The sequence below is a fragment of the Gobio gobio genome (assembly GCF_949357685.1).
Source record: "Gobio gobio genome assembly, chromosome: 24".
NCBI classification, from domain to species: domain Eukaryota; kingdom Metazoa; phylum Chordata; class Actinopteri; order Cypriniformes; family Gobionidae; genus Gobio; species Gobio gobio.
The window spans coordinates 5289538-5317079 of NC_137120.1; the positions used below are offsets into that span (position 1 = coordinate 5289538).

Sequence of the window (27542 nt, forward strand, 5' to 3'; positions counted from 1 at the left end):
AGCGGCTGTTTTCATTCATGCACCAAGAAAGAGGTCAACAAAGCTCTCGAACAGGCCATGTGCTATACTTTTATAGCATATTTCCCGTCAAATCCTTTCAAAATTGGACGAGGCCAGTTTATTAGCAGTTATTTCACATATAACCAGGGCCTGACATGTGGCTAAAGGTTTTCCAAAGTTACTAGCCACTCAGCATTTTCACTGGCCACAATTTTGACATCGATACCATGGGGAAAAACGGCCATATAGATATTTGTAATATCTCATAATTTGGCAGCAGGTTTATTACTGTGTTCACACCAGACACGACTTAATCGTGCGTAGTTTGACGCTTGAACAGTTTATTCGCTTAATTCGCGCGTGACATTCACTTCACAACAGACACGAATTCGTCTCATGGGAGGGGCTTCTGCCAGCCGGCTTGTCTCGTTGTGAAATGGCTGACTTGGATTGCTTCAAAATACGGCGAATAAGCTCAATTTGCCGGCTTTAGCTAGCTTGTAGTCTCAATATGTATAGCGCAAATTGAGTAAAGAGCGCTTTTTACAACTTACCAGACTCTACGACCTCCTCACTCACTTTCTTCCCAGCAAGATCCTTTTTTTCCCCGTTTCTATAAAGTACGAAGATGTATCGTACATTGTTGTCACTACTAGAGCAAGCTCCTGATTGGTTAACACTGCCGCCAAAGTTCCAAAATGGCCGAAACGCTGTGTCATTGGCGTCGCTTCATTCGAATGTCTATTCGCATCTTTGCATTGACTTAACATGTAAATCACTTGCATGTAACGCTTCATTTGCGTCTGTTGTGAACGCACCATTAGGCTGCTGTCACTTTAAGATCCATTATACTGTTACACATGCATTTTCTTTCTCAGCTGTTTACGTTCACTTCAAACAGAGCGGACTGTGTTTATGTGAATACTTGCCAAGACCGACTTTTTGACTTTATTCTGTGTGTGTGTTTGACTGTTTAAGCGCACTAAGCAGCTCAATTTAGCACTGAGAGGCAGCTTTATGTGCGCACACTTAGGGTGTAAGCACAAAAACTACTAATTAGGAATTAGTCAAATTATGCGCAATGCGCGCAATCCCACGCTGAAATTCAAGCCCTGTAACAGCAACAATATTCATCCCGAGCAAATGAAGCAAGTGAGTAATGGGGAGGCGAAAAATCTATATTTTTGACAACACTATATTGCCTTTTTAAAGGGGTCATGAAATTGAGAAATCAATTGTTCATTCAGCCTTTGATTTATAAAAGTTCATCGTGATATAAGAATATCCTGTACGTTTCGGAGCTGAAAACGTCCTTGTTAGTCAAAGAAAAGCTTTTATTGACACCAGCAAACACTCGATCTCAGAATATGTCGATCATTGACCACATTGAATGCTGAAGAACTATATTTCACCGCGGAATCGTTTGTAAACAAGACACAGGTCGATACTGGATTTGCAGACATATTTGCGAGCCCTGTGGGCGGATTCCGGTTGCCGTTTCTCCACATTGGAAGTTTTCAAAACAATTCCCCACATGTACTGATGGGGGAGCCGAAACTCATTATTATGCAAAACTATTATCCAATCATAGCCGTGGGCGTTTACTTCCAAGTCTTCAGTGCGGCACGCCCATAGAAACCGAGCGTTCCAGGAGAGAGGCTCAAAACCATGTCAGAAAATAGCCTATTACTTATTCATTATGATGTTTCTGAATGTAAAAACCACGCAAACGTAATAAGTTGACCTCAGACAACAGTATAACATTTTTTAAAAATCCAGTTCATGACCCTTTTTAAAAGAAAAAATGACTGCGCTACACGCCACTGCTGAAATCCACCCGCATTTGGCGGGTGCTAATGTCAAGCCCTGCAAATAACGCAAAAACATCTATAAAACGAAAATAGTTTCACTTGGATGGGAAAAATAAAGTCGCTGAAGTAGCTGTCGAAACGCTTCATAATCCGTAATGCTCCCATCAAAACTAAATCACACTTCATTGAAGCTCATTTGAAAAACACCACCACAGGTGCTCCGTCTCCTGATACATTTAACGAACAGACCGCGAGCTTGTTTTATTGACGGAAACGTATCGTTTTCCTTTTTAAAGTGGGTTGAGATTACAGTGTCATGTCGTATTTCACACTGCAGGGTGTTGTTGACGCGCCGCTCGCGGGGCTTTAATCAGAGCAGGGGAGATAAGAGGAAAGATTATGGATGAATGACACATCCGCGTGCAAACATCTGACATAGCGAGAATGGAATTGGGATCAAGACAGGAGGAGTGGATGGATAATCTCAGCAGCATATCAACAAGCCTGCTAAAATGATCCATTGACGTTTAATACGTGCACAGCTTGCAGAATGCAAGTTCAGGTGTTTAGAGCACTGTTTCAAGGCAATGAGTCCTGCAGGCACACATTTGATCACATAAATACATTGGTGAGACACACTACTGGTCAAAAGTTTGCTTTACTTTTGAGAGAAGACTCTTCTGCTCACCAAGGCTGCATTTATTTGATTAAAAATACAGTAAAAATGGTGAAATAATACATTTTGAGACTTTTCTATGTGAACATATTGTGAAATGTAGTTAAATTCTGTGATGCAAAGCTGAAAATTCAATCATGAATAAATTACATTTTCCAATATATTAAAATAGAAAACCACTCTTTTAAAGGGTCATGAAACCCTAAAGTTTCATGAGTTATGAGTGTTGAGCATCATAGAAGTCAATGTTACCATCTATTCGTTTTGATTGTTGGACAAAACTAGTTAATTTGAAACATTTTTGCGCTATATTCAACTTCCGGGTTTAAATTCATCTTTGTATCAACGTCACAGAATAGAATTATCTCGTACTATAGTACGGCGATGACTCATCGGTGCCTCATAATTATTCATGAGTGTTCGTGTCCTCATCCTATGAGAAGATGACTCGCTTAATTATTCATGAGTGTGCGTGTCCTCATCCTATGAGAAGATGACTCGCTTAATTATTCATGAGTGTGCGTGTCCGCATCCTATCAGAAGATGACTCGCTTAATTATTCATGAGTGTGCGTGTCCTCATCCTATCAGAAGATGACTCACTTAATTATTCATGAGCCTGCGTGTCCTCATCCTATGAGAAAACGACTCCCGGTTCTCCCGTGATTCTGAACAGACAACTAAAGAAAATAAATTCAAAATATTTTTAATGAATGACTCAATGACTCAAAGACTTCACTTGTTTCATTACTGGATGAATCAGTGTTTTTGACCGAATCTCTTGAATGAATGATTCAATGACTCACTGATTCAATGACTTCTGAATCAGCGTATTTGAACAAATCTCTTGAACGAATGATTCAATGACTCGCTCATAAAGACTTCACTTTTTCATTACTGGATGAATTAGCGTTTCTGAACAAATCTCTTGAATGAATGATTCAATGACTCACTCATTAATACTTCACTCGTTTCATTACTGAATGAATCAGTGTTTTTGAATGAATGATTCAATGACTCACTGATTCAATGACTTCATGAATCAGCGTTTCTGAACGAATCTCTTGAATGAATGATTCAATGACTCACTCATAAACACTTCACTTGTTTCATTACTGGATGAATCAGCGTTTTTGAACAAATCTCTTGAATGAATGATTCAATGACTCACTCATAAACACTTCACTTGTTTCATTACTGGATGAATCAGTGTTTTTGAAAAAATCTCTTGAATAAAAGATTCAATACCTCACTGATTCAATGACTTCAAGAATCAGCGTTTTTGGATGAATCTCTTGAATGAATGATTCAATGACTCACTCATAAACACTTCATCCTATGAGAAGACGACTCGCTTATTTATTCATGAGTCTGCGTTTCCTCATCCTATGAGAAGATGACTCGCTTAATTATTCATGAGACTGTGTCCTTATCCTATGAGAAGACGACTCGCTTAATTATTCATGAGTCTGCGTTTCCTCATCCTATGAGAAGACGACTTGCTTAATTATTCATGAGTCTGCGTTTCCTCATCCTATGAGAAGAGGTCTCGCTTAGCAGCACGCTTGATTGATATTCAAAGAGTGAGATAACATTCAGTAAGTGAGAGATGCATTAATGGATCAAAAACGAGTGTTTGTTTTTGCTTTGTAAGAGTTCTCTTCAGTAGATCCTGAGTCTTCGAAACAAACGCGATTCATCTTCACTGTGAGTGTAACCGCTCTTCTATTTAGATCAAACGGCTCATAAAACTGTGTCAGTCAGTCTCCGTTCATCCCCCTTCACTCCGCAGATTAACCACACCCACTCCTCTGCGTAACCACGCCCGCTCTACTTAACCACACCCACTCAACGGCTTAACCACACCCACTTTTATAGCATTTTTTTAAACTGTGGTGAGAACTGACGGCTGCTGAAACGGGGGGTTTCATGACCCATTCAATTGTAATGCAGCATTGGTGAGCAATTGGTGATTGATTCTCCTTTTGAAAGACGTGTACATTTTTGGGTGAAACCGTTAAAGATCAAAGAGATGACAGAAACCCAACAGATCCCACATATTGAAATCCTCATAAATCGCGAATAACATCCGCTAGCCCTGACACAAACACACATTTACCTGCAGAAGATGCAGCAATCGCCCCCCCGCAGCAGTTTCTCCATCGTCCTCGCAGTCCTGCAGGAAAGAGTTTTTATCCTCCAAGTAGATCCTAATGAAAACATGAAGGGATTCCTGAATAAATGTTGGCAGGAATCATAGCTCTTTGAACCCTCAGTGGCCATTTTCCACCAAACAGTGGCGCGGCGACTTGTGTTCGCATTATGCCGTGTTTGCGAGGCGTCTGGGGTTTTGTAGTTGTGGGTGTATTTCAGAGCGAAACTGGAAGAGGATTTGGATGAGGCATAATATCAGGCACAGGGAGGAGTGTGGGAAATTAGGACCCCCGCTGTGGTTTCTTCGGCTTGACATAGTCGCGAGGGTGTTGAGACCACAAGGTCCATCATTTGGGGAGTAGTTGTTCAGAGTGAAGACACCCAACAGATGCTAGCAGCAGATGAGCAGTGTTGATAGTCAGTTCGCTGACAGCCAAGAGACACTTCACTGCCCAAAGAGACCTTTCACCACATATGGCTCATCATAGATGCTTGCTCTTTTACGTATTAATGCTATCATTCAAGTCCACAGCACAAACAATGCCGTCTCATTGCAGTACTAAACGTTTGTTTTCAAGGGGGCGACAATTTAAGGCGAGACACCACGGGTCAATATGGTGACTAAAGGCAAATATCATCATACTTTCCCAATCTGTGGATTACATTGAGAAATGCAAAAAAAAAAACACTGAAATGTTATGTTTAAATATGCAAATAGGGCATTATCTAATTAAATATGGACTCATTTGCATAATTTCCAGAAATCTGAACATTGGATAAAACCAGGTTCAAAAATCTTGTTTCATTTTGTTGACGTATTAAGGCCCGTTCACATCCAAAACAAAACTATAACAATAACGAATAATAATATTAGCGCCCACACCAGCGGACGATATCGTTCTGTGAAGCGCGCACTGCAGTTTTGTCATCTGTCGCTTTAAATGCTCGAGCTCTTTAAAGCAGGATGGATTCTGATTGGCTGTCGAATGATTCAATGACTCGCTCATAAAGACTTCACTTTTTCATTACTGGATGAATCAGCGTTTCTGAACGAATCTCTTGAATGAATGATTCAATGACTCACTCATAAATACTTCACTCGTTTCATTACTGAATGAATCAGTGTTTTTGAATGAATGATTCAATGACTCACTGATTCAATAACTTCATGAATCAGCGTTTCTGAACGAATCTCTTGAATGAATGATTCAATGACTCACTCATAAACACTTCACTTGTTTCATTACTGGATGAATCAGTGTTTTTGAACAAATCTCTTGAATGAAAGATTCAATACCTCACTGATTCAATGACTTGATGAATCAGCGTTTTTGGATGAATCTCTTGAGTGAATGATTCAATGACTCACTCATAAAGACTTCACCTGTTTCATTACTGGATGAATCAGTTTTTGACTGAATCTCTTGAATTAATGATTCAATGACTCACTCATAAATACTTCACTTGTTTCATTACTGGATGAATCTGTGTTTTTGAACGAATCTCTTGAATTAATTATTCAATGACTCACTGATTCAAAGACTTCGTGAATCAGCGTTTCTGAACAAATCTCTTGAATGAATGATTCATTGACTCACTCATAAACACTTCACTTGTTTCAATACTGGATGAATCTGTGTTTTTGAACGAATCTCTTGAATTAATTATTCAATGACTCACTGATTCAAAGACTTTGTGAATCAGCGTTTCTGAACAAATCTCTTGAATGAATGATTCAATGACTCACTCATTAATACTTCACTTGTTTCATTACTGGATGAATCTGTTTTTGAACAAATCTCTTGAATGAATGATTCAATGACTCACTCATAAATACTTCACTCGTTTCATTACTGGATGAATCAGTGTTTTTGAACAAATCTCTTGAATTAATGATTCAATGACTCACTGATTCAATGAAGGACCAGTGGAGAACCGGCCACAGGGTCATGAAGGACCAGTGGAGAACCGGCCACAGGGTCATGAAGGACCAGTGGAGAACCGGCCACAGGGTCATGGAGAACCAGTGGAGAACCGGCCACAGGGTCATGGAGAACCAGTGGAGAACCGGCCACAGGGTCATGAAGGACCAGTGGAGAACCGGCCACAGGGTCATGGAGGACCAGTGGAGAACCGGCCACAGGGTCATGAAGGAGCAGTGGAGAACCGGCCACAGGGTCATGGAGGACCAGTGGAGAAACGGCCACAGGGTCATGGAGGACCAGTGGAGAACCGGCCACAGGGTCATGGAGGACCAGTGGAGAACCGGCCACAGGGTCATGGAGGACCAGTGGAGAACCGGCCACAGGGTCATGGAGGACCAGTGGAGAACCGGCCAAAGGGTCATGAAGGACCAGTGGAGAACCGGCCACAGGGTCATGGAGGACCAGTGGAGAACCGGCCACAGGGTCATGGAGGACCAGTGGAGAACCGGCCACAGGGTCATGAAGGACCAGTGGAGAACCGGCCACAGGGTCATGGAGAACCAGTGGAGAACCGGCCACAGGGTCATGGAGGACCAGTGGAGAACCGGCCACAGGGTCATGGAGGACCAGTGGAGAACCGGCCACAGGGTCATGAAGGACCAGTGGAGAACCGGCCACAGGGTCATGGAGGACCAGTGGAGAACCGGCCACAGGGTCATGGAGAACCAGTGGAGAACCGGCCACAGGGTCATGGAGGACCAGTGGAGAACCGGCCACAGGGTCATGGAGGACCAGTGGAGAACCGGCCACAGGGTCATGGAGGACCAGTGGAGAACCGGCCACAGGGTCATGAAGGACCAGTGGAGAACCGGCCACAGGGTCATGGGCGGCCGAGGCTCATTGATGCCCGTGTGATCAAACAGACGAGCTACTGGAGCTCAAACTGCTCAAGAATTTAATGCTGGTTCTGATTGAAAGGTGTCAGAATACACAGAGCAGTTTGTTGTGTATGGGGCTGACTATCTGACTTTATGAGGTCGCAAACCATTAATAAAGAACAATCCAATCTTTCTAAAGTTAATGACATACAGCAGTCAATATTTAATCGAAAGCGATCTTGTAACTTCTAATTAAAACATCAGCTTTACTTTGAGGTTTTAAGCGGCTGCAGGCTTCACCTTATCAAACAGGGCTGTGAACGGAAAACCATTGGCTCCTCATACGCCGCCCGGGGGCTTCGGGCACACGCTGAATGTCAATATCACCTGCGGTTTAATCTCGGCCAAATGACACCCACTCCTCCTCTACTGTATGTCACTAATCATGTCCTGGAGAACCGCCTGGGGCTACGCTCGCGTAAAAACACACACACACACACACCACGCACGGACAGTCAATGCTCGAAATGCATAAATAGTTGAAATACTGGCTGCAGGTTAATAACAAACTACGAAAAAGAACAAAGAATGCAGAACATCAACATTTCAAAATCCTTAAAACAAGACACATTTACTTGACTAGACAAATCGCTTAAGATATTCAAATATTCCAATAATTTATCTGGAATTGCGCTTATTTTTCGAATTTGTGAAACCTCACAATTTACAACATACACAAATATATGCTTAGACACATCTATTAATATGCAAATATTACAGTGAGCTTATTATAAATGCAATATCTTAATGAAAATATGAAAAGAGCAATGCACATCGACGGCAGAAATGATGTACATAAAACAAACTGTGTATAAATGACAGAGTGTGTTAAAAATAAACGTTTGCTTAGCAACTGCACATGATTTTAATGAACTAAAAACAGAAATACCTGTATGCATAGATATTGTGAGTGGCACTTGCAATCTTCTTGTTCTCATATAAATTATTCAGAATCCTCTGAACCTGTGGGAAAATAAAGAAATAAATATAAAAACATGTCCAAAAAACATACGTGCATACCAGACACTGTCCCAACATAACAGAATATCAAAATATTCACATGTTGACTGCTGGAAAGAGCAAACATTTCACAGTCACGCAACACAGACCGCCGATACAAATCTCCAGCGTGAACACACACACACACACACACACACACACACACACACACACACACACACACACACACACACATTCACCTGCACAGGCCTATTTCCCAGTCCCCGCTCATCTGCAGGGTTGTGTCATAAACAGGAGGTGAATTTATGACAAGAATGCATGTGTTAGATGGGTGTGTGCATAACATATTGACGCTAATAAAACACTATTTCAAAAGACACGAGCGGACTTGAAGCGCGGCTTATTACTGCGTCGCCCACCAATTCCTGCCGCGACAGGTCTGGCTGAATCTCAGCATATGGCACGACTACGAAATATTCAATTAAACACAGCAGCGTAAAACAAACTCACAACAAGAGTTTCAATAAGCCAGAGAACCGAGACATGTATTCACAGTCACTGGGCATAATTGAATGCAAAACTGTTTATGTGAATGTTTGGCAGTGTTGGTAACGCAAAAGTAATCAGATTACTTTTCAAGTAACTATTGAAGTACTTTTTCAAATAAGTAATGCAAGATACTTTCTTTTCCCTTTGACTGACTTCAGCCTGAGGCATATTCATTTCAATTTTGGTGTGAAAGGGCCTTTAAATTTGCCAAAAATACAAAGGTTTTTTAGTTATTAAGAAACAAACACAGCCCAGGTGAGAAAAAGTAACTTTACACATTACATTAGGGCTGGGTATGGACAAAAATATCACAATTCGATTAGATTTCGATTCACAAGCTTTCAATTCGATTTGATTTCGGTTCATTCGTTTTTCGATGTGATATTGAAAGTTGAAATATGAGAAACCAGCGAATGTATTTCATTTTCTTTTTTTTCTTTTTTTTTTAAAACGAGAATTCGGTTCAAGGATTGAAAATGGACAAAAGGCTTGAATTTTCGATTTCCACGTGTGGGCGGGCATGAAACGCCCCTTTCCGCTGATTGGTCAACCAAAGATCTGCTTTCAGTTTTTCCACAGTTCTGTGCAGAATAGCATTCCTCCGCCGAAGGACGGATTCTTAAAGTGTTTATGACAAATCAACTCTCATCAAACAACCGGACTAATGCTTTGACACAAATCGCGCTGGGCAGGGACTAGAAAGGGGTTTCTTCTCTATAGGCATGGATTCGACAACCTACGTGCTAGAGAAATATTAGCTGATTATTTCAGAAATATTATGTAGATTATAAATACATTGTAGCTGATATATATCCAAAATAATCGATATTGAATCTAATCGAATCGGAATCGAAATCGAAATCAGTCCGTTCATTTGTTTTTCGATTTTATATTGAAAGTTGAAAAATTAGAAAACGGCTCATTTAAAAAAAAAAAAATGTTCTCAAGGAAAGCAAATCTCTGATGATGCTGTAAACTATGGGAGTCTGTTGGTACTACATTAGCCTACTATATTAATATTGAAGGTAAAAATTAACTGATTTGCATACAAACACTTAAATTACACTTACATTTTTTTATAATAATAAAGTTATATGACATTTAACATTTAAATGGCGACTGTCATAAAAACATGCCAGATTTATTCAAACATGCAAGAAATATTAAAGAACATTAAAAATTATAATGAATATGTAATATGGTGCATATATTTAGCGAAATGCTCCTCTCTAGAGTACATTTTTCCAGATTACTAACGAGTTTATGGACACTGGATATGTTTTTCTGAGGTAAATGTGACGTGACATTGTTTAAAAGCTGTTTTACTGACGTTTATCTGCGGTTGAAACACTGATTGAGCGATTTTGTGTGATGTGTCACAGATTTCGGTAAGTTGTACTCTATCTTTTAACACACTTTCAGCTCATTCATGTTTATTTGCCGCTGTAACTGGTATTAAGGCGGAAGAGCAGATCAGGTCATGTGCCGCTGAGCTGAGCTGAGCCAGAGCGATCTCGCGTCACAGTGTCAAAACAGTATTCATGTTTTTGAATTTCGTAATAAAATGGACGTAATTTGAAATATGAGACTTTGTTTCATATCAATAGTAACAAAGCTACAATGTCCCGTTCATTCATCAACTGAAACCAGGATGACTAATCGATTCTTGGGATTTAAGAATCGATATCAGTTCGAGAATCGATTAAAATCGAGAAATCAATATTTTTTACCCAGCCCTACATTACATTCTATAAAAAGTAACAGTAACACAATTAGTTACTTTTTGAGGTAGTAACACAATATTGTAACACGTTACTAATAAAAGTATCTTTCCCCAAACACTGAATCCAGCTGATATTATACTGATATTGGATGTTTTAACCACTAATTATTGCAAATCAATAGACAAATATACATCACATGAGAGGTCATTACCTTACTATTTGAAATAACATAGAATATTTGCTAACATGTGTCCTAGTTGCAACAAATTAGTAGGCGTACTTGATATCTTTTTATAGACCCTTTTCACATTTCTGGGTTTCTCAGAGCGGAAGTCGTCATAGTTGGGTTAAATTTTATAGTTTTTTATAGTTATACTTATTTTTTTATAGCGGTGAATGGGAAAATACATGAAATATATTGTTTTGTGTGCCCATTTGCTCAAATAGCAAAAGAAAAACGCCTTAATAGTGATTTCACAACTTTCAAAAAGAGGGAAAAAATAGAGCGATATTGATAACAGCAGTGAAAAGAGAGAAATATGTAAATTTTTACCATCATTCTGTATTAGAAACGCCCTAACAGCAGCGGTAACTTGTTTTTTTTGTAATTTGATTCAAAAGTAATAAATGTGTTATAAATGTGTCAAAATAAAAGTGATATTTAAAAAATATCACATTTAAATAAAAAATAAAAAATGAAAATACAAAAAACTTTGCAGGATTTACCATATTGATGACCGGTACAACGTGAAAAGGGTCTATTGTAGCATTGTGCCAAGTGGCTCCGCCCACAGCGAAACCTGATTGGTCTGAAATCAAGCTGCTCATGTATATTTAAAATCAAACATGGATGAGGAGAGATTGACTGCAGAAAATGAAAAACATCAAATAGCACAAGGCCGTAAAAAGGATGCCGTCTGCAGAAGCATCGCATAAATTATGATATTACAGTACGCGTTTTTAAAATCTTAAACGAAGACCACTGTAGTCTTTTTACTTCAGAAATGTCATGCTTAATTCAGTGTGTTACTTGCCATTTCTTTGTGATAATGGTGAAATTTACTAGCCTGGACCTACCAGACTCTCGTCATGTGTTCGGAGTCTGGCCACTCTCCATTGTGTGTTAACTTCCTTGAAGGCGGGAACTCTGTTGAAGTTTAAAACTATTGGATCTGCCCAGAGCGAGTTGGAAACTTTTCCCTAACCCCGTGTGGAGGAGGGCCATGACATCATAGCCACCAACAAAACTCAGCAAAGATTGTTCTTGCTCCGGCTATAACTTCTGGATACTTGGCAGCGGTGCCACAACAGAATGAACGGCTTCGCTCGCATCTTTCTCCGCCGCCATTACTGAACTACAACTCAAACTAGCGCACGACATCAACGCCATCGTTCTCAGCCACTCCCTCTGTTCGCTGATTGGACCGGTAAAAATTTGACCGGAGAAAACCTAAGAATATACCAAAGAATATAAGATAATTATCTTTTGTCAAATCAACTTAGAGAATGAATGTGGTTCAGATAACAATATTTTGAGTTTCTGTCTCCGTTGTATTAACTCCATTTTTTAATTTCAATGAACTCAACACTTTAAGCCAACTTACTTTTTTAAGTTAAACCAACATTTTTTTTTTTTTTAACAGTGCAGCAATTTCTGAGTAAATATGGTTTCTACACCAATTTTCCAGTGTGCGCCCTTTTCTGTCTGGCGGTGTTTTTGACCTGGAATATTGTCACGTCTGAATAGAACAAATCCCCACAAAGCGCTCCTTAAATCGAACACCACACCAAGCGAAGAGTCGAACATGTAAAGAGAATGAAATTCTTTGTACCATATGACAGGTGCAACTCTTAGTGCCAAAGATGGACAGATCTGGGGGCTTACGAAAGCAACAACACATCCCTGACACAATATGCGACGAAAAGCACACGTGCGACATTCACAGTGGACTTTTCATGGATTTATCTGGCTTTGCTAAAACAACCAGCTGGGCGAGAGCGACCAGATATTGAGTGTAAATCTGTTTTGTACACAGCACCAAGGACTTCAAATATTGCTGTAAGACCCTTGGGAAGGACTCCGGCGGTTGTTTCTGTCCATCAAAATGGGTTTCAGCCTATTTGTGCTGAGAGTCCCTCCATTATTTACCAAGAAAGAGAGTCAAAAATGATCCGGAGTGCTTCTCCGGACCGAAGCCACAGAACAACAGACGCGCGGTTTCATTCACAAATCAAGAAAACACCAAGCCCGAGGCTAATGAATATGTAAGACGCCACACTTCCCCACAGAAAAACTCTTCAGGAATTGAAGCCCCTATCAGCAGGATTCATCGGAGCGCCTGTTTTCTCTCGGGCTAATACTCCGTGAACACCTGTGTCAGGCTGAGGCTAATGATGAGATATCCTTTGAATGCCGTGTGCAAATGTTGCCTTTTTTTATCAGCGCTGATCTAAAGCAAATAGCAGGAAACACAAAAGCGACATCCTTTTAAAAAGTAAGAACCCCATTGATAGCTCCTCGGAGGTTGCTCGGGGTTTTTTGTTCGCCCATTGTGGAAACGGAAATCTAATTAAATGTTTCGAGATGCATAGCTTGTGAAGAAACAAACAGGTGCGTGTTCCCGGCAGAGCCCTGGCGTCTTCGAATCGCAGACAAAACTTCTGTCAACAATAACCTTTTATGAAAATTAGAGCACAGCCAAACTTTGAAGCTCCTGCTGATAACACAATATCAAGCGAGCAAAGATCAAAAAGCACCAAAATGGCCTCTCAAATCCCGATAGAACTACAAAGTGAATAAGAGATGTGTCTGCGAATGCTCTCCCCACTTTTTTTCGGGGCCTTGTTTGTATGGAACGAGCGCGTCTAATGCACTCAGACAGACTCGCTCAGCTGTTCGGCTCAACTAAACATATCCATTGATTTTATATCAGCCTTGTCTAGCTAATTTGGGACTGATAAGGTTGTTCGGTCCGCTTCAGGGCGTCTGTATGGCGCTGTAGGTGCAATGCACCATAACGCTTTTGATTGTCAACCGAGAATCCATAGGACTCGTGCAGAAAACAGATGATGAACTGTACTTTTACATGTTCCCTTGTGTGGAAAGAGAGCCGATCTTCTGCTCACCAGTGAAAATTGCACGGCTGATCCCTTCGTCATGGATAAAATCACAGTTAAAGCTACTAGAATGACAACACATCTGGTCCCCTGGGGAGGGGGCTAATCAGAAAAAGACAATGAGGAAATAAAAGAAATGAAGAACGGGGGATACTAATAGTCTTCTTTCCGAACGGATTATAAAGAGTAAACACATCTACAGCAGAGGACGTTAATCAAGCACTCAGTCTGTCTGAAACATCATCCACCGTCTAATTTCACAAAAAGAACTGTAATTTAATTCCTGGCTTGTCTGGGGGATTTCAAACGAGTTTTTATAAAGCTCCTCATTTGCATTTGGCAGTATTATCCTGAAAACCATCTCGGGTTCGGAGCCGCAAATGCTTTAAACACACCTGCGCATAAAAACGCGGCATTACAGAAGAGAACAAGATGTGCGCTCGCCACACTTACAATGTGAACAAAACACGGCGGGACAGATTTACTTGATACTGAGACATAATTATGCCTCGTGCCACTGTTATGTACATTTCATCTCCATCTTAAAGGGGAATGTGTGTTTTTTTATGTTGAGGGGGTGATGAATTGAGAAATCAACTTTCCTTTGAGCCTTTTTTATATAAAAGTTCCTCGTGATATAAGAATATCCTCTAAGTTTCAGAGCAGAAAACGTCCTTGTTATTCAAAGAAAAGCTTTTATTGACACCAGACCCAGAAAACGAGAGATCTCAGAATATGTCGACCCTAAACGGGTCGCGCTACCGAGCAATAAACATGCCGGTTCCAGCTCACGTGCCTAAGACGTGCGTTTGTTCGCTTCATTTCACCGCAGAATCGATTGTAAACGAGACTGGATTTGCAGACATATTGAGATTAAAACACAATGCTGTGCTTCTATAGTGGATCCGACAGGAACGGTGCAACACACACTTATGTGAGTAAAACATGTTTTTATATGTGTTAGTATTGCATTGTTACAGATCGTTTGATATCTATTGATTACACACCTTAGCACGCGGTCACAGGCTGGAGAAGCTGTTATTGGTTATTGTTATTGGTTCATTCGTGATCAGACTCGAACTTGTAACGCCAGGGCTCGCAAAGCCCAAAGTCCCGGGGTGTGTGTTTTTCAGACGGGCTACCAAAACGTATCACCGGCCTGCCGACGGGCTATCTTAAATAGTGAAATAACACTGCGCGCGCGTGTGTGTGTGTACGGTTCGCGGTTATATTCACTGATCGGGCCGGCCAAGTAATACAAAAATAACATTCCAATCAATCGCGGGTGGATGAGAGATGAATCTTTGTGTTTGTTTGTCCTGTGAGTGATTCCCCAGACGCTTTCAAAACAATTCCCACATGTACTGAGGGGAGCAGAAGCTCATTAAATATGCAAATCTTATCCAATCATAGCCGTGGGCGTTTACTTCCAAGTCTTCAGTGCGGCATGGCCATCAAAACCGAGCGTTTTTCAGAGAGGCTCAAAACCAAGGCAGAAAACAGCCTATTACTTATTCATCCTGATGTTTCTGAATGTAAAAACCACGCGAACGCAATAAGTTGACCTCAGACAACAGTATAAATACATTTTAAAAGCCAGTTCATGGCACCTTTAAAATACTTAGCTGGTTGAAAGCTTCTTTGAAAAGTGTAGAAAATAAAACTTTTATTAACCACCTAAAACATTAGACCAAAAATATTAATTACGAGTATTTTATTACTGATCAAAAGTATTCATTATGATTATCTAATAGGGGTGTAACAATATTCAAACCGAACTGAAAAAACACGATACGCCACCCATGGTTCGAACCGCGATGTCGAACCAAACGAGCCCCGCCCCCTGCTGCCCCGCCCAGCTCTCACTTCACCTTATGCCACAGAACTATTTTTTCCCGGAGTGTCTATTAACATCAAGTGCAACCTTGTTGGCAAGTGCTATTCGCACTAGCTCCGCCTAACAAAAAAAACGCTTGTAATTCAACGTCTTCAGTGGCGCACTCAGTAAAGCGTATGGCTAATGGATCATTGTCTTGACGCGATCAACGCGGGTTCGAATCCGCCTTTTGCAGAGCTCGCTCTTCTCTCTTTTCTCATCACAAATCACATCAGAAAGGCATTTACTGTCAATAAAAAAATAAGAAAATGTTCTAAATGTGGAAATAAAGTGCCTAATGAAATGTTTAATAATAATAAAAGCATTTATTGGGTTGGGTTATGGGTAGGTGTAGGGAGGACTTAAATTATTGTCCCTTTAAGGCGGCATCCATTTAATCATTTAAATGAATATAATCATTACTATTGCATCCTGTTAATGTACAACAATACTGAGGTGCAAATAGTATGTATCTGTCAAAATAAAGTATAAAATACATGCAATTACTATTTATATGTCAAGTGACTTGGGTGATCGCTCATGGTGGAAGGACAAAGAGAGCCAGTTTCCCCATTTAGCCAGGAGGGGAAAATGCTACCTTGGAGTCCCAGCAACATCGTCACTTTTTTATGTATTATAGAAGTATCGGATCGGGACTCGGTATCGGTAGATACTCAAAATCAAATGACTCGGACTCGAGGGCAAAAAAACCTGATCGGGACATCCCTACATAAAATGATGACCATGAATAAAACCTTGAATACTGCAGCTCACGGAGATCTTCAAATCACCCATTGAGTGCTTCACGAATGCATTTCGACTCTTGTTTTCATTTTCAGCTGGCGGAACGAATGAAGGAGCCCAGGTTGAAAACGTAAATAGTCAGCGTTTGGCTTCAAGCTGTCAATCACGCAAAGGAAATTGGTTTATGTAAGAACAAGTGGAGGAAATGTCAACGTCTTGCTTAAGGGCAGGGTGTCATTCACAACAGCTGCTCTTCTACTCAATATCAAGTGCACTGTAACGTCCCCCGGGCTGACACAATGCCAACACCTGTGCAGTCAATTTCTGAAAAAAACACTGTGTCGAGATCTCACACGAGCGGGGACGTAAAAGACAATAATGTGTGCAGGGGGTTTATAGGCAGCCTGTAATAAGAGCCGTCGCGTCAGGGGCAGGTGTGTGTGAGTCATGCACCATCCATCCATCCATCCATCCATCCATCTATCCATCCATCCAGATGGGCGCGGTGAACGCTGGCTCTCCTGACGCCGTCAAGCGTCTGTTTGCTCTGACACGGGGGACTGAGCAAGGAGGGATTCGACTGTGAATTCCAGAAGTTTCAAAGAGCTGAGGACACTAGAGGCATTTCAAACAGTGCCAAACGCTGATATATCCGCTTTCACACGAGACGGCTGTTATCAAACACAGATTCAACAGGCCTGATATCTTTGGCAAGAGAAAAGTTGATTTGTAGCGTATAGCCTGATGACGGGTAATGAGTCGCACCTGTTTAGGAGTCACCACTGCGGCTAAGTGAGGCTGGAACGTGCTCCGTCTATCCGTGATTGTCTCTCCGTGTTTAATCAGCGGCAGCTCTTCATCTACAACAAAAACAAACAGCAAAAACATATCAATTCACTTCTTTGAATGACTGGTCGGACGCTAATGACTAATTAACTGGGGTCGCTTCATGTCAGCGGTGCTTTGAAGGGACTTTGAGAGTCAAAACTACCCTATTTTCTTTATCACAGCATGCAGAATGTCCCACTTATCATGATCTAATCAATTCACTAACAAAACTCACCAATAACGTACTAAAATTCACTCTAAATTTATGGAAAATTCAGGGACTAATGAAACAACACGTTTGAGCTGCGTGATTAATCGTCTCATTCCTAAATGGCGATTCGGCTGTGTCTATTAAACCTTTGACAAAATCATGTCATGCTTCAAATAATGATTGTATTGGCAACAAGTGACTGATTCATCCAGTAATGGAACAAGTGAAGTATTTATGAGTGAGTCATTGAATCATTCATTCAAGAGAGTCGTTCAAAAACGCTGATTCTTCCAGTAATGGAACAAGTGAAGTATTTATGAGTGAGTCATTGAATCATTCATTCAAGAGAGTCGTTCAAAAACACTGATTCATCCAGTAATGGAACAAGTGAAGTATTTATGAGTGAGTCATTGAATCATTCATTCAAGAGAATCGTTCAAAAACGCTGATTCTTCCAGTAATGGAACAAGTGAAGTATTTATGAGTGAGTCATTGAATCATTCATTCAAGAGATTTGTTCAAAAACACTGATTCATCCAGTAATGAAACGAGTGAAGTATTTATGAGTGAGTCATTGAATCATTCATTCAAGAGATTCGTTCAAAGACGCTGATTCTTCCAGTAATGAAACAAGTGAAGTATTTCAGTGAGTCATTGAATCATTTATTCAAGAGATTTGTTCAAAAACGCTGATTCATCCAGTAATGAAACGAGTGAAGTATTTATGAGTCATTGAATCATTCACTCAAGGGATTTGTTCAAAAACACTGATTCATCCAGTAATGAAACAAGTGAAGTATTTATGAGTGAGTCATTGAATCATTCATTCAAGAGATTCGTTCAAAAACGCCGATTCATCCAGTAATGAAACAAGTGAAGTATTCATGAGTGAGTCATTGAATCATTCACTCAAGAGATTTGTTCAAAAACGCTGATTCATCCAGTAATGAAATGAGTGAAGTCTTTATGAGTCATTGAATCATTCATTCAAGAGATTAGTTCAAAAACACTGATTCATCCAGTAATGAAACGAGTGAAGTAATTATGACTGAGTCATTGAATCATTCACTCAAGAGATTCGTTCAAAAACACTGATTCATCCAGTAATGAAACGAGTGAAGTCTTTATGAGTCATTGAATCATTCATTCAAGAGATTTGTTCAAAAACACTGATTCATCCAGTAATGAAACGAGTGAAGTAATTATGACTGAGTCATTGAATCATTCACTCAAGAGATTCGTTCAAAAACACTGATTCATCCAGTAATGAAACGAGTGAAGTCTTTATGACTGAGTCATTGAATCATTCATTCAAGAGATTTGTTCAAAAACACTGATTCATCCAGTAATGAAACGAGTGAAGTAATTATGACTGAGTCATTGAATCATTCACTCAAGAGATTTGTTCAAAAACGCTGATTCATCCAGTAATGAAACAATAAGTATTTATGAGTGAGTCATTGAATCGATTGTTCAAAATTGGTTTAATATGTTAAATAGACAGCAGCAATTAACATTTTGTCAGAACGTCTAGTAAAAAAAAAAATCGTGATTCTGAATTTATCCAGAATCGTGCAGCTCTACCACACACAGGCAAGAATCACAGTGAGTGGCCTTACAAACGCGCAAACATTAAGAGATATTTAATCTTAAATATATTTCACCATTAAGACAAGCTTCTTTATAGCTGAACATCTGCAAGGTTTCTCTGTATAACAATGCAAGTGTGTACAAGAGCTCTGAAACTGTGTTTGAACAGGTTTTGAGGATGCACACTTGGCAATGATCAAGGATATTGTTGGTTTTTAGAGAGAGTCATGTTTGCCGAGACAAAAGTCAGTAAAGAAAGGCTGTTTGGAAAGTCCTTACAGCATGTTCAATGCAAAACACTAACCTTGGTCATGCAGTCTTTCATTAAGATACTCAAACTCATTCAAATCAGAACAAGGTTAAGAACAAATCCATGTGCATACACACGTGTTGGAAATTAGGCGGACGATTATTAGTGACTGAGAGCCAGTGTTTAATGGCAAATCTCATTAGGATTTCCACTGGAATGGGGAATACTGGGACGCACCGTCCGAAGGTTCGGAGAGGAGCTGAGCTGACCGGCTGGCGAGTGTTAGCACGCTGTAGTCTGGAAGATCGTCCTCCTCATGACCTTCTTCCTCCGTCGTCATCGCCTTGCCCGTCTCCGGTCCTTCTAAACAGAGACAAGCGCAGACGGATGAAGAGCGGCGTAACAATGATCATTTAACAAACCATTGCACATTTCATTCAATTCCACAAGGACACACAGCACAAGACATTTCAGTCTAAGAAAATGAGGTTTAATGACTAAAATAGAGATGTTTTGAGATGAGCGTTCAAGATGTAAATCAAGAAAGGTCAGTGACATCCCTCCAAAAGTTTCCGTAATTATCAGCAAACATACTCCAATGAAAACAATCCTTAACGTCCGTTTCGATCAGCCCTTAGAAGAATCTGAAGGGTCAAAGGGCACGTTCAGACGCTTCCATCAAGAGCAAAAGAGCTAATGACATAAATATTGCATGGAGACATGAAACATTCGTGAAACATGAGCAGAATTTCTGTGTACGTTGAGCATAAATATATTAAAGGGTACACACACACACACACACACAGTTTCTGACAGTCTTGTGTTAATCTTGAGTATCTATAGAGTCGTGTTGATCCTTCATATCTCCCAAGAGTCTTTAGTTTATCATATTTATAAAAGACAGATACACTGTAGCGATTCTTTCTGAAAACAGCTGTGGAGGCGCGCAGTGGGCGGAGCTAAAGACACACACACACACACAAAATACATCATAGCATTATCCCTGGATAACTTTGATTCACTATACGTTGAATACATTGACTATACATATTTGGCATTTCTCGGATCTGCACGGGGCGGTTTCGTGTAGCACATTATAGGTCTCTTCGGGTTTGGGTATGGATTTTTGGACCCGTGTAGATCTCTATAAACACACACACTTGCAGAACTCCGGAAACACAAACTGCATCCACTGTTCCCTTAACTCTGGGATATTTGTGAAGCTGAACGAGGTGATTTTTCCCTCACACCAGAAACACACTTCTTTAGTGACTTTGTTGATTTCGTGACTAAAAATAAAATGGCAGCACCGCCGACGGCTCCTGTAACCCGAGCGAAGCTCGTTGATGGACGCACTCTTGCTCTGGGTGATGTGTGTGTGTGTGTGTGTGCTCATCCGGGAGAAGTGCCAATATAATGAATTCCGCCCTTTATGACGTCAACTTTCCGAAACTTGTTATGGCACAGAAATACTCTGTCAAACGTCCAAGTAATTTTTTAAAATTTTGTCCATGTTTAGCATGAGAATCAACTCAGTGTAAATCAGTCAGAATGCATTACATATCATTAGACCTCCCTTTAACTCTCCTAAACTCCCCAAAGCGTTTTATAAAAACAAGTTAAAAAATCGTAGCTTCATTGGAATGGTCCGAAACTTGGTGACTTTATTGGTACTTGGTATATGAACACCCAAAAAATTGGGGACAGGATTTGAAAAGTCTAAGTGGTCGTAAAAAAAAAATAGTCACACTCAGGACCTTCGGGTCAAAAATGACCCCCATAGGAAATGAATGGGAAATTGGCAAAAATATGAAAATACGGACTAGCGGTTTCGAAGATATCTGCTTAAGTTTTTAAAGCACTAAATTACCACGCTGCACAAACCATACACCGAAACCTTGCAAGTCTGGTATCGTTGGACTCGGCAAGGATTCAGGAGACCAAAAAAAGTTACTCCCATGAAAATAAGTCAACCCCACCCAAAGTTATAAGCATTTGGGGGAAAAAAATTCTCCACTAGGTGGCGCTGTTTCAAAACTTCTTGGGCTCATCAGGGCATCGTGCTGATGACCCAAACCGAGTTTCTTAACAATCCGTTCAAGTGTTCATAAAATACAGCATTTTAGCACATAATTCAAAATGGCCGACAGCCAAAATGGCCGATATGGTAAAATTGGATATCAGACGACTCGGCATGCCGTCCTGAATCTAACGAGACCACATTTATGATTTTTTGGACAAACGGTTCAGAAGTTATAAGCAAAAACATAAATTTTTTGAATCTCCGGACCAGTAGGTGGCGCTGTGCCGAAATGCAGCATGTTGCCTCAGGTTATGCTTGTGATGACATGTACCAAGTTTGGTTTGAATACGATAAAGCGTTGCGGAGATATTGCCTTAAGTATATTTTCACAACCGCTAGGGTAAAATTTGTTTGTGTGTTTATCGAAAACTATTTGACAAATCTACTTGATTTGGAAGATTTTGTTGTCAGCATGGTCTGAAGAAGATCTGGTTCAATTTCTGTGCAAATCGGATGAACCGTCTAGGAGGAGTTCGCAAAAGTAGGTTTTTCGGAAAATAAAAAATGGCGGGAAAATTTTTATGACGGAAAATTACGTCAAAGGGTGAAAAAAAGAATTTTGTTTCTAGCCCTTATGGTTCAAAAGTTATTAGTATAAACATGAGTCAAACTTTGGTCAAATATGTTGATATTTCAGACTGTCCTCTATCAGTGTGCCAAATTTCATAACTTTCCCACAAGCGGTTCTATGGGCTGCCATAGACTTCAATGGCGGAAGAAGAAGAAACGGAAGAAGAATAATAATAATAGGAACGCTAACGGTTTCAATAGGTGCCTTCGGTGCTTGGCCCCTAATAAGGCAAGCTATTCCAGAGTTTTTGATTTAGTTTCGACCTTGGAATTTTTAGTGGGTTTAGGGTCGCGGATCTCTACGTTCTTCCAGACTGATATTCCGTCAGGAGATCCAAAAGATAGGACAGTGTGTTCTGACGTGTTCTCACACCCACATTTCAGGCTTCACTGCGGCCAAAAACAATAATCTCTGTCTTACTTTCATTTAGGTGCAAGACATTTGGAGCCATCCCAGTTTTTAAATCTGAGAGACAGGCCAAGAGAGGGGGACGTTCTCAGCCATTTTTATGCCAAACACAGTGAAACACAATGTTGTCCTCCTTAACCCTTGTGCAAGTTACACATAGTTTTCAGTCAGGTGACTGTCGCGGAGCCCTGGAGGGCAAAACAGCCATAAAACTGCAGCAAAAGCCTATCATTTTCCATCTTAAAAACCAAAATATGTGAGCAAGATGCACATTTTGGGCACTTGTGATCCCCACATACAGCACCTGCTGCAGTATTTCAATCACTAAAAACAGCGGGACGTTTTTAAAACGCTTAACGTGAAAAACACTATAGGGCGAGTTGCACCAATACGGATTAATTTAAGCAAAGTTTAACGGTAATCAAGGATTTGTTGATCTGAGATTTATTTTATATCGAGTTGTGTTGCACCACTTCATTTTAAACACAGATTAACTACGAACAAAGACTGATCGGGATGAGCCGACGCCAGGCTAAAGAATCCTTATTAGTGCAACCCGCCCTTAAAGTGTCTTAATGTAATATAACAGTGATATTAAAAGATTAAATCCAGTTTACACCTCTGATGATGCATACTATATACAGGCGAGCAGATGAGCCCAGAATATGAACTCAACGCATTTTCTTTATTATGGTTTTCAATGGGGAAAAACACTCAACGAGAAACCTCGTCTTGCACTAATATTCTGTGTTCATTTGCTTGCCTGTACAAAGTATTCAACACCAATAAGGTGTATATTAAATTTGGGATTTTAATATCACTGTCTTACTACATTAAAACTTACTAGAAACCTGGTAAAAATGACTGGCGGGCAATGAAGGAAAGCCCTGTTTTGCCCTCCAGGTGGGCGTTCCAATAAGCGTGTGACGTCACGTGAAAACTATGAATAGAGGACAAAAATGTTCATGTCAAAAAACGTATAAAATTTGGGAGACTCACAGACTCAAATTCTCAGTTATCATTCTCATTTTAAAGAAGACCCTTGGCAGACTATTGTTGAAGTAAAAAAAAAAGTTATTTTATGAAAATTATTTATGAAACATTATTTCATATAAAATATATATTTTATGAAACATGTTGAACTCTAAAACTGCTAGAAAATCAAAGCCATAAATCTAAACAAGTTATGCTCCAAACCTGAGGTTGATATCTCAAAAAATGAGCTTTCAGTAAGAATTTGTTTGGGTGCAGTACCAAAGTTTCCTCATTCGTTTTTCTCAAATATTACACGCGCACACACCCACACATTTTTTTATTATAAGCATACAAACCACACTGACATCCATACCAACACACACACACACACACACACACACACACACACACACACACACACACACACACACACACACACACACACACACACACACACACACACACACACACACACACACACACACACACACACACACACACACACACACACACACACACACACACACACACAGTTATAGCGGCATAATTTATCCAATTGTCTTTAAAATACGCATAAGGTGAAAACTGAATGAAGGTGAAATAGTAAAATTCCAATAAAAATACACACCTCTGCCAAAATGTATGCAGTTGGCATTAACACAGGCCAAATTATCAAAAAAGCTAAACTGAAAAAGGCAAAAATGTCCACAAGGGTTAAAAATAAAGCCCAAAACTAGAAAGTGACATTTTTCTAAAACATTTGACATAAATACAAAACGGGAAACTGAAATTAGCCAGGACTGTCGGGTCTAAGTTTGTTTTTTCGGGATGTCTGGAAATTTGAAGTGTCTATTTACAATAATAATCATTTGCTACATTTATATATCGCTTTTCTAGGCACTCAAAGCGCTTATACATAGAAGGGGGGAATCTCCTCAACCACCACCAATGTGCAGCACCACCTGGATGCTGCGACGGCAGCCATTTTGAGCCAGAACGCCCACCACACACACCAGCTGATTGGTGGAGAGGAGACAGAGCCAATCGTATATTTATGTGGGGATGATTAGGAGGCCATGATGGACAGGGGCCAATAGAGTGCTGAAGTTATGACGTCACTTTGTAGGCCAAAACGCGGAAGTGAGTTAGCATTTTAGCCCTATGGGTTCCCTCGCCCTAAAGTCTATGGGTTTTTTGAATGGGTTTTTGCTAAATCGCCTGAAATAAGGTCTGTGGTTAACAAAGCCTCTAAATATTTTCACGTTTTGATCTATGACATAAAACACACTAGTTATAACCTGCTTGTGATTTTTTAAAACTTTATTGTGTCTTAAAAACGGTGGTTGCTAACAAGTTGCTAAAAGGGACTACATCCTTTGGCGGGGACTTTAGACGTCATCGTGACAAACAGGCAATCTCCCACTAGCCCGCGTTTCAGCCTTATGAAGAACTTATGTGGCGTGAATAAATCGCGCTATTCTCGCAAAGTTGGATGCTTGAACATTTGGAGTTTACTCTCTTCACATGTTCGTCTCGTTGAGAAATGGCTGACATGGGCTGTGTTTACACGTCTTTTTGTGTAAAATCTACTGTTAATGTGTGACAAAACGTAGTTTTAAGACTTTTTCAGTCGATAATGTAGTTGTTTAAAGCTCAAATCTGTGGTTTATTTATAAAAAGAGTGCCTTTTTAAACATTTTATCTGGTGTTATCGGAGTTGTGAGCTCCAGTGAGTCAGCGGCGGTCAGCGCTTGTTTAGCCGGCGAGAGTTGATTTTCCTCGGCCAGTCCTTCTGCCGTCTGCCGCTGGCTCTGATGTCTGTGTGGCGTCTCCAACTATAATTAGTCTTGTGGAGATTTAACGGCCCATATTTGCTCTCATGGATCTATAATTTGTTCCCTGGCAAATCGTTTAGGCTGAGGGCAAAGTGAAGTTTCATTACTTGTTTATTTTTAGGCTATAACTGTACGTTACCGTTGCAAGTTAGCCGACTAGCACTGACTTTGAATGTTTGACTGAATTGTTTGCTTTATTTCATGTGTAGCTTATTATACCTTTTACTTGTAACGTTACTTTTGTATCATTGATCATACATAAACTTGCATTTAACAAAAAGAGACTGGGTTGTGTTTCATGTCTTTAATGTTATCACAGTAATAATCATATTGTCTGAAAAAACATTAACAAAAGATAAATCTCAGAGAGGCACGCTTAAACAAAATTAGTTTCTAACATTTTTTGAAAAAACGAATGGGCAATAATTCTCATGAAAAAGTGGATAAGTGTTCATACACAGCGCAGATCATAATGAGCGAGCGGGTTTTTAAAATAAAGTTTGAGGAAGCTTGATGATGACGTTGATCCGCGACCATGGTGTGCTGTAGTCCGTTTATAGCCTACCGTTAGCATTTTATATCTGACGGCTTTATTTAAGCTTCAAAATGGATACATTTTGGATTGATTTGTAAAGATTATCTTGGTAGACAAAACGTGTAAGGGTCATAACTCTTTGTTGAACACAGATCTTATTTTTTGCGATTTTCCAAAAGTCTATGGGGAAAATGCATGGCTTTTCGATCGAGGGAACCCGTGCGCCGCTAACTTCCGGGTTGGCCTACAAAGTGACGTCATAAGTTCGGCACTCTATGGGCAAATTTGGCAAGGATGCCGGGGTTACACCCCTACTCTTTATCGAAGAACATCCTGGGATTTTTAAAGACCACAGAGAGTCAGGATCTCGGTTTAACAATCTGAAGTACATTAGGCCCAATCATATCACTGAGGACTGAAAATGTGAATGGGTCTTTGTGTAAATGTAAATTCTGTCATTAATTCCTCGCCCTCATGTCGTTCCAAACCCGCAAGACCTTCGTTCATCTTCAGAACACAAAAGATATTTCTGATGAAATCCGAGAGTTTTCTGACCCCACATAGACAGCAACACAATGACCACTTTCAAGACCCTGAAAGGTAGGAAAGACTTTATTAAAATAGTCCAGTGGTTCAGCCGTCAGTTTATGAAGTGACGAGCATACTGTTAATGTGCAAAAAACTACAACTTATTCAACACTCTCTTCCGTGACACGTTCCTACTTTTGAACGAAGGTCTTACGGGTTTGGAACGACATGAGGGTGAGGAATTAATGACAGAACTTACATTTTTTGGGTGAACTAACCCTTTAAAGCGTTCAAAGAACTAGTAAAACCACAGAGCGAAACATTTCAACTCAAATCACTGGCAGTCATTTTCCATGTGTCATTTGGAAACTTGAAACGAGAAACTAAATGAGAACTAAATGAAGTCGCAATCAGCCGTTCCAGCTGTTCTGAAGTACAGCATTAAGATTCAGTGACAAAAACAGCTTTCCCACACATTTCGACCAAGGGATTTTGCGTTGTTCGGGCTTATACTGGATAGAGATGTTTCACAATCCCTTTGTAGAGAGCGCTGGAGCAGATTTTCATTTGTATGCTCTGTCAGGTGTCAGGTCTTGGCATCAGGGGCGTTGGAACAATGCGAAACGTGGAAGGAAGACGCTATAAATCTCATCAGCCTCTCTTCAGAAGCACGACATGGTTTTAAATGCCTGGTTGACATTCATACGAGACACTATTTGAAAGCTTAAACGCTAAATAGGTTCAATGATTAGGGCTAAAGCTTGATGAATTTAAAGAAGACTTTTCTTCACATCTTCTGTCCTCGGGAAGTTTATTCAGCGCACAAACTCTGTGCCAGATGTGCCTGGGATAATGAATATTAATCGCATTATGTGACGGTTGGCCGAGGTTTCTGCTTGATCATTGGCGTTTTACATCAAGCCGAGCCGATAAGTGGGAGCGGGGCCAGTTTCTTAAAGTTCAAGTGGTTGTGATTAAATGGCAAATGTCAAAAATATCCTGAGATGTGAACGAATTCTAAAAGGGGGAAACCGTTTTCTGAGCAACTTGAAATGTACATGATTTTAAGGATTTCAATCACTTTTACATGTCTGGAAATCACAAATGTAAAATGGTGATATTTCAGGTTTTCCATGACTGTGGAAACCTTGAAAATCAGGAAATTTTAGGAAGAACTGGGGTGAAATCGAGCCAAATTAAGCACTTAAAGGATTAGTTCACTTCGAAATGAAGATTTCCTGATGATTTACTCGCC

At 40.1% G+C, this 27542-nt stretch overlaps 2 protein-coding genes across 6 annotated transcripts in view; one reads left to right on the plus strand and one right to left on the minus strand.

The window, feature by feature from the left end:
• Window positions 1–18755, plus strand: part of tbxa2r (thromboxane A2 receptor) — a 285760-nt gene extending 267005 nt beyond the window's left edge. For both annotated transcript variants that reach the window (XR_013815758.1, XR_013815759.1), the window contains one exon: window positions 18535–18755. The gene's annotated coding sequence lies outside the window, so the exon portion shown is untranslated. The remainder of the gene's footprint in view (window positions 1–18534) is intronic.
• impact (impact RWD domain protein) overlaps window positions 1–27542 on the minus strand; it is a 58242-nt gene that overhangs the window by 8722 nt on the left and 21978 nt on the right. For all 4 annotated transcript variants that reach the window (XM_079807187.1, XM_079807185.1, XM_079807184.1 and 1 more), the window contains 4 exons: window positions 19590–19715; window positions 17239–17333; window positions 8393–8466; window positions 4606–4696 (listed from right to left, as the gene is read on the minus strand). In XM_079807187.1, the coding sequence (XP_079663313.1) occupies window positions 4606–4696; window positions 8393–8466; window positions 17239–17333; window positions 19590–19715 (386 nt within the window). The remainder of the gene's footprint in view (window positions 1–4605; window positions 4697–8392; window positions 8467–17238; window positions 17334–19589; window positions 19716–27542) is intronic.